The sequence below is a fragment of the Benincasa hispida genome, chromosome 9 (genome assembly GCF_027475165.1).
Source record: "Benincasa hispida cultivar pf3 chromosome 9, pf3_genome.v1.1, whole genome shotgun sequence".
In the NCBI taxonomy this organism is placed as follows: domain Eukaryota; kingdom Viridiplantae; phylum Streptophyta; class Magnoliopsida; order Cucurbitales; family Cucurbitaceae; genus Benincasa; species Benincasa hispida.
Genome location: NC_143486.1, coordinates 60,351,296 through 60,360,271, shown reverse-complemented (window position 1 = coordinate 60,360,271; position 8,976 = coordinate 60,351,296). Strand labels below are relative to the sequence as shown.

Genomic DNA, 8,976 nt, shown 5'->3' with positions numbered 1-8,976 from the left:
CTCTTGGTCTTCTGAAACGATGAGGATTTGGTTGTAACATGAGTATCCATCTAAGAAGCAGTAAAACTCTTTACAAGCTAGTTGATCGAGCGTTTGATCAATAAAAAGAAGGGGAAAGTGGTCTTTCTTGGTCGATGCATTGAGTTTCCTATAGTTCATGCATATGTGCCACAATGTGACAGTTCTGGATGGGATGAGTTCATTGTTGCTATTGACTATCACAGTAGTGCCTTCTTTCTTGTGGATGCATTGCACTGGGCTCACCCAATTGCTGTAGAAATGGGGTAGATTACCCCTGTGTCAAGCCACTTTATAATTTCTTTCCTGACAACTTATTTCATAATTGGATTTAGCCTGCGTTGAGGCTCGATTGATCTAGATTTCCCTTTTTCCAGTCGAATCTTGTGCATACAATAGGATGGGTTGATTCCACGAATGTCAGCCAACATCTAGCCAATTGCACGCATATGCTTCTGCAACATCTGCAAAAGAGAGAGCTCGTTAGACTGAGAAAGATTAGCTGAAATAATAACAAGAAAAGTATTATTAGATCCAAGAAAAGTGCATTTTAAATGATCAGAGAGAGGTTTTAATTCAAGTGTTGGTGGTTCTTTCAGAGATGGACGCATTGGTTTAGTTTGTCGTTCATCCAAACTTAATGGCTCAAACCTTCTCATAGTTTCACCCAACGCATGGATCTCACAAACTTGGTCCATTTCCTCTTCTTCAGGTAACTCAATTGAGTCGATAGGGCTCTTCATCATCTGAGAACTTTAATGCTTTTAGCACATTAAATTTAACTTCTTGATTGTCGACACACATAGTAAGTTCGCCTTTATATAGATCTATCAACACTTTTCCAGTAGCAAGGTACAAGCATCCAAGGATGATTGGGATATCCCGAGCAGCTTCATAGTCTAGGATGATGAAGTCTGCTAAAAATATAAATTTTTCAACCTTTACCAAGACATCTTCAACATTTCCTTTAGGACACGTGACAGCCCTATCAATAAGTTGAAGCATTACAGAAGTGGGCTGAGCTTCACCAATTCCCAGTTTCTTGAAGATTGAAAGGGGCATGAAGCTAATGCTTGCTCCAAGATCGCACAACACATACCCTATGTCTATTTCTCCAATTGAACAAAGGACAGTGAAACTGCCCGGATCCTTCTGCTTTTCAGGAATGTTGTTGTCGATCAACACATTGCACTCCTCCGTTAGCGCTACTGCTTCTAACTCACTGATCTTTCTTTTCTTTATTAAGATATCCTTCAAGAATTTTACATAACTTGCCATTTATTCTAACGCTTCTATAAGAGGAATGTTGATATGCAATTGACAAAGAACTTTAATGAAGCACATGAATTATTTCTCATCATTATTGTTTTGTAGGTGTATGAGGAATAGTGTACTTAGTTGCACCGTAGGTGCCTTCATGTTACACGTGCTTGGTTGCAAATGACTTATAGAACCAGGTATTATTTCTTCTTGTTCTTCAAATGCCATTGTTTGTGTTGTGTTCTTAGCTGCTGAAGGATCATTGTCATTTCTTGGGTTATCTTTTTCTCAATTAGAGGTCTACCACTTCCTAATGTCACTACATGACATTGTTCCTTTCCATTGTTACTTTCTGGGGTCTCAATGTTGCTAGGCAGTACTCCTTGCAGTCGGTTCTTCAGTTCGCTTGCAATTTTTCCTACTTGCATCTCCAAGTTCTTAATTGATGATGTGTGACTCTTTAGTAACACATCATTTTGGGTCATGTATTCTGATAGATTGTAAAAATACAAACTATTGTAGCCTTTTACTTAGAATTATGAAGACTAATAAGCAGAATATGCATTAATAATACCAAGAATTCATGTGGACAAGTGAGCTTTTGTCGACCAGCACCGAAAATCCTCACTAACCCTATATCATGCGTTATTTTGAATCAACGTGTCTATTTTTGCAGTTATTGTGGGAATTGATCGCATGTGTCGATCCCAGACCACCGCAAGGTTGATCGCTGATCTTCATGAAAACTAGTTTTTCGCATGGAATGCTGTGCCCCACAAAGTGATAATCGTGATAAAAGATTGATTGCAATTGTGGAATGTGTTGATACTTCAGGAGAAACGAGCATGAACGCATACCTTGGGAGTATCAACAAGATAAGGTGATGTTGACCTTTCCCCTACTGCGACAAAAGTAACAGTGAGTCAGAATGGGATCATTAACATTGTCAACGTTTGAGTTCTATAAATAGAGCCTTGGAGCCAAACCATCTAAGTTTTTGCCTTAGGCAGATTCTTGTGATCACAGATGAGCATAAGCAAGAGATTCTTTGAGAACTCTTCACTTCCACAAGCCCTTCCGAGTGACGACCAGAGCTTCGTCGGAGATAGAGCTCAAGAGAGACATCTTCACCACTCATCTATGGCACCACAGGCAGCTTTGACGCACTTTGGATGCAAAGCAAGAGATTACATACATTTAGCCCTTCATCTCTTCTCTTATCTCTGTATTTTATTACACTTTGGCTTAAGACATTAATACATTTTGTAATCAATGCATCTCTTTAGTTCCTTCAACATCATCTTCATCATCTGCTTCTTCTTTATCATTGTTTACCTTCATCGTTGAGTTAAGTATTAATTGCAAGTATCACTTACTCAATCATGCGCTTAGAGATGTGATGCATGTAGCAAACCACCGAAAGGTGTGCGTTGCACTAATATAGTGAGTTAATCCTCTTTGCTTGGTGTGAGGCTATATTAATGCTTTTCTATAAGTTCATTAGCTACAACTAACTGCCCGAGAGGGTAAGTAGTGAAGCACACTAAAGCAAAGTAAGCATTGTTCCTAGAGATAGGAACGATCTTATGCTCGACGCAACCATGCGTTATAGAGATATAAGCATGGGGCCGACCACCGAGAGGTGTGCGATGCATTAGTGTGGCGAGCTGGGATTACTCATGTGACCAAGCGTAATGAAGTGGCAAATTCATTCCCTCCATAATTCTGTTCCTTCATTCACTATTATTATGCATTAACATTTTCCGCCTCTCTTCCAATTCTTATAGTCAAACGTCCATTGCTCAGTCTGTTTAGTTAATAGTAAGAGTAGCATAATCCATTAACTTCTGTCTTCTTACTTTTATTCATCGCCTCAAATGCATTACTTCACAAGCATCATTTAGTTACAAGTCCCTGTGTTCAACCTCGGATCAATCTATTGTAGCCTTTTACTTAGAATTATGAGGGCTAATAAGCAGAATAGACGCTAATAATACCAAGAATTCATGTGGAAAGTGAGCTTATGTCGACCAGCACCGAAAATCCTCACTAACCCTATATTATTTGTTATTTTGCATCAAAGTGTCTATTTTTGCAGCTATTGCGGGAATTGATCGCATGCATCGATCCCAGACTACCGCAAAGTTGATCGCATGCGTTGATCTTCATGAAAACTAGTTTGTCACTTGGAATGTTGCACCTACAGAGTGATAATCGTGATAAAAGATTGATCGCAAAGTGGGTGGAATGCGTTGATACTTCAAGAGAAACGAGCATGAACGCATACCTTGGGAGTATCAACAAGATAAGGTAATGCTGAGATTTCCCATACCGCGACAGAAGTAGCAGTGAGCCAGAATGGGATCGTCAACACTATCGACGTTTGAGATTTATAAATAGAGCCTTAGAGCTTAACTTCAAACCATCTGAGTTTCTGCCTTAGGCAGATTCTTTTGATCACAGATGAGAGCATGAACAAGAGATTCTTTGAGAATTCTTCACTTCCACAAGCCCTTCCAAGTGACGACCAAAGCTTTGCTGTAGATAGAGCTCAAAAGAGACGTCTTCACCACTCATCCATGGCACCATAGACAACCTTGACAAACTTCCATTGCTCAATCTATTTAGTTAGGAGTAGGAGTAGTGCATAATCCATTAACTTCTGTCTTCTTACTTTTATTCATCACCTCAAATGCATTACTTCACAAACATCATTTAGTTACAAGTCTCTGTGTTCGACCTTGGATCATTCCGAGAAACTTCCGTTCTTGTTATACTTGGCAAGAAAGCAAGAAAACTTGTGACAGGAACGCATGGTTATTGCATACACATTTAACGCATATTGTATATTCTCCAGTCCAACACATGACCATCAACACATAGAGATTAACACATATCAAAGGACGAGTGCATTATTCCTCTTCCTTTTTCTTCGAACATATTACTTCAAGAGATTTTCAAGTGGAGATGTTAAACTTAATTCCTGACCACCTATATTGAAGGTTTGATGCTGAATCTGTTGTAGCTGCAGGAATCCGGCGGCAACCCTTGCCTATGATGCGTCCCAAGGTGCTGTTGCTCTTGTTGGTGACCTCCCCAAGATACATTTGGATGGTTTTTCCATCCAAGGTTGTATGTATTTGAGAATGGGTTATTTTTTATGAAACAGATTGACTGTGGGTTTTACTAGCAGTCGTTATAGGAGTGAGGTTCTCCACAACCCACATATTTAGCCATGCGCTGTATGAATGCATCCACCCGATTCACTTTTTGGGTGTGTGCTACATTTTCTATTGATAGAGTTTGCAATAGGTTTTTCATTACCATCTGTTCTAGTATCGTAGATATCATCCACCTATTCCATATTATGCTTGGCGGTGCGGTCTAAGATCTCCTTAGCTTCATTATATGATTTGTTCATTATGCCGCTAGCTACAACTGCGTCAGTTGCCATCTGGGAAGCTTTATTTAGTCTCCTGTAAAACGTTTGCATCTGAATAGTCAAGGGTAGTTCATGGTTAATACAATTCTTAACCGATCCCTTGAATCTTTCCCATGCAACATTCAAGGTCTCAAATTCTCCTTGTTCAAAGTTCATAATCTCTCTACACCTCCTTGCGTTGGTGGTGGAAGGAAAGTACTTTTGCATGAACTTTTCCACTAACTTTTCCCATGTTGTTAACTCGCTAGGTTCTAAAGAACTTGCCCATTACTTGGCATCTTTGCGGAGAGAGTAGGGGAATAAGGACAGTCTGATGGCCTCAGGTGTGATTCCAGGAATCACAAATGAGTTGCATGTTTCCAGGAAACGTTTCATATGGGCATGTGCATCTTCATCGTGGGTGCCTCATAATTGACCTGCTGTTTGAGGCATTTGGAGCATCATCGACCTCATATCAAATCTCATCCCATCAAGCGTTGGATATATGATCCCTGATGAAAAGTAATATAGCACAGGTGAAAAGTAATACAACACATACTCTCGCATTGGACACGTGCTATTATTTGCCATTAGGATTGGGTTTTTAGCAGCATTGGCTAATTGTTGCGCTAACTGTTGGTTTATCTGATCGTCCGCCATTTTTTGTTGTTGTTATCTTTGTTGTTGCCTTTGAAGGAATTCATTTACACGACCTCCATGAGTGGAATCAGATCATCCAAATCCCATTAAGATTGAAAACAAACATTTACAGTAAAACATACAGATGATGGATCTTAATAAAAATTACAACATGCTTTTAAACTAGAAAAAATGTTCAGAGATTATACTTTTGGAGAACTCTTCTTCACATAAATCCCTCGAACTATCACAAGCTCTTCGAACAAACACAAACTCCTTGAAAAAACAGCAATAAAACTCGAACCAAAAGTGATGAAAACACTACCATTTGGTATCCTCAGTATTCTCAGGGTGAGAACCAAGGAGTGGTGGGCTCTGCCTTTAGAAGCGAGTTTATGAGTTTAGAGGAGGAAGACGATTGAGGAAGAACAACAGTATCGCATAGAGAATTCTTTAATCCTGTAGTCTCAAATTCTATCGTATAGGCTCTATTGAAATCGTGTAGATTAGATCTCAAGTTGTGTAAGTTAGTTCTGGAATAATAAAATCATATTTTATTTATGCCATTTGCCATAGAAAAATGCTTAACCATCCACTAAGGTGGTTAGAGAGAAAAATGGTTTATTATTCAAAATAATAAATAATATAAATAAATATGATAACCAACTTACCATATTATATTTATAATTTATAGATTCAATATTGCATCATATACAATATAACCTATAGTTCTTTTTCTCTATTTTATGACCTTTAATATAAATCATATTTATATTAAATTTGACAATTATGACTCTCATTCATAGAAAATATATTTGAATCATATTCAAATATTTATTTATCCAATTAAACTATAATGTATCAAATACATTATGTCAATTATATCATATATAATTGAATCAATTTAATTATATCATATATAATTAAATTCCATCTTATTAATTTGAATAAGTCAAATTAATCCAAAAACTGATACTCAGCTAAATCTTTTTGAGCTACCAAGAGAACCTTATGGACCTGTAGCTTGAAGCTCCAACGGTACATGAATAATTAATTAAACTCTTTAATCACATTATCCACCATCCGTTAACTGTCAGGCACTCAACTAAAGACCGACAGCTGCAGTCTTCGCACTACAAATATATTTCTGTGTCCATTGGATATAACCATTCTATAGTATGATGACCCATCATAAATTGCTCGTAAGCTACCATTTTGCCCCTGTAGTTACCTCTAACTTCTTAAGTACCACTAATCCCTCTAATGAACAATAGATCATAGTCCCACTATGACTAAACCCCTCTCGGACCAGGAGAGGGTGTGGCACCACATTGTTCAAGAACCGGAATTAGCCCTTAAGAGAGTAATTTATCTACTTACCCTTGCATCGGGGAAGGAGTGAATTCCATATTGTATAGCTGGGTTCCCAGCTCCCTAATCAGACGAATCCCCAAAATGGTAGACTTGTTGAATCGGCGATCTGGTGACTCTCACCCATACAAATCAAATGACCGTCCTCACAGGCAGGAGTTCACAACTCACTCAGGATTAAGGTGATGTTACCTATGGTCATTCTAGTGAAATGAAAGTCTCTATTATGAACGGTGTTATATAATGAGACTAAGCATTTCATGGTCCGGTTTTATACAAATTCCTTTGTATAAAATATCTCCACTCGCATGTTTAATACATGAATAATCAGGATCAATCATTTGTAGAACTTTACAACATTTGTAACATCTACAAAGCGAGCTATACTTGTAGTGTCACAAGGATAAGGTACCTAGCCTTATCTATATACTACAGACCATTTAGGTTAACACTTAAACATGATCCACCTATATGTCTCCACATACATGTTTAAGTTACAACGATAACTGTGGATGTTAATTTATTGGTTTGTGGTTAATGCAACTAAAATATCACATATTTCATAGACAACGTGAATAAAATATTATATATTATAAATCACTTACAAGTTTGTTCATACAAGGTTTACAAACTCTAGGACCCTACGAGATTTAGACATTAACCCCAATGGCCTTAACCTTCAATGAGGATTAGATCGGTTCCTTCGTCTGGAGGTCCTTTCAACTTTCAGGTCGTATATGAGTTTAGGAGTGCTTTCCCTGCTCATAAAACATTTACAAGCTTAGGCTTAACCTTTAATACTCCTTCAGCTACAAGTTTTTCTACAAAAGAAACAAAAACGAAAACTTGGTTAGCTTTGTTGCTAAAATCTTTGGCAATGACGCCAAAAACTTGTTTGCCTAGTGAATTGTATATAAAAGTGCGTGTAAATAAGGGTGAAAAGTAAGGTTGAGATAGATGGTAATGAATGATGAATCACTTTTTTTTATGAGAGGATTAAGCGATGCGTTGAGATGATGCGATGCACTTTGTATAATGCGTACAAGTTTTTCTTAAATCAGATCCAAGTATAAATTTAACTCAAGTTCCTGGTAAGTCTAGAGTCCAACATAGGGATTTTATGATAAACTAACGCAGGCCTTACGTTGTTTCAGTTGTAGAAAGGTCATAGGTTAATGCGGGAGAGGTTTATTTACACTATTCTCAATGCATGCATACAAGAGGACATAGAAGTTCAAGTGAAATAGAGAGATTTATGAATGAGTGGTGCTAAATGCTTGGGATATGCATTGGTTCTAAGTAAGATAGACACGTGTGTGAACGTGTAAGGGTGAAGTAAAAATGATATGAATGCTTGTTTACAAACCAAGTGTATGTGGATGCGTTAGGTTTCTGTTCCTCAAATCATTATTCAAAATTTCTCAATGTGAATGCCACATATATTCCTATATCTAGGGAGCATATGGAAAGTAGTAAAAACACAAGTATGTTAATCTCTAAATATACTGTGCGTTCTGACTCAATGCATTCTTTAGTTATCCTATTCTCTCGAATAGTTTAACTACTTTATAACTTTAACCGAGTGTTCAAGATGATTAAAGCTTAAAATTTAAGTATGCAGCAAGTCAGGATTGTGCAATCACATACAATGGAATGTAAACAGAGATACAAGAGTGGATGGATGAAATGTATAACATTACAAGTTCATTTTTTTAAAAATTTTTTTTATGATATTTCTTTTCAGTGCAAACATATATTAGCTGACTTTTTTAACAGAAATATAAATCATTTTCCTTCTTAGTATTATGTTACAACCTATCATGCAAGACACTCTCAAATCAGTGGGGCTTATTAGAGTGACAACAAAAATACAGGCTAAGTAATACGATTCTAAACATGGACGACCTAATATAGATAGTCAAAGAACTTAAGCATGCATGTGAACTAAGAATTTTTTTTTGAAAAGGGCTAAAAATCATGATTACTCCTATCAAATATCAGGTCATACAAATTAAAAATACAAGGGAGTGTGTCGTAGACTAGTCATCATAACGAACTACAACACATGAGCAAACATGCATATAAGCACACAAACAAAATAACTCAAGCTTAGATGCTCAAGGGCTCCAGCCAGAACACAGACATACCCCATCTCCAACTTAAAATCTAACATTGTCCCCTATGTGATAAGAATAGAAAACAAGGGACAAAATGAAAAAGAAAATATAAAACTTCCCTAAAATTTGGCACACTAGATGGTGGTTATA

General features: G+C 37.2%; 1 protein-coding gene across 1 annotated transcript; it reads right to left on the bottom strand.

The window, feature by feature from the left end:
* Positions 1-735: 735 nt before the first annotated feature.
* Positions 736-1,296, bottom strand: LOC120084806 (uncharacterized). Its single transcript, XM_039040625.1, has one exon. The coding sequence runs from the start codon at positions 1,294-1,296 to the stop codon at positions 736-738; it is 561 nt and encodes a 186-aa protein (XP_038896553.1).
* Between the last annotated feature and the right edge of the window lie 7,680 nt (positions 1,297-8,976).

Excerpts from the sequence above, each read along its gene's own strand:
- LOC120084806 (XM_039040625.1), bottom strand. The coding sequence starts at position 1,296 with ATGGCAAGTTATGTAAAATTCTTGAAGGATATCTTAATAAAGAAAAGA.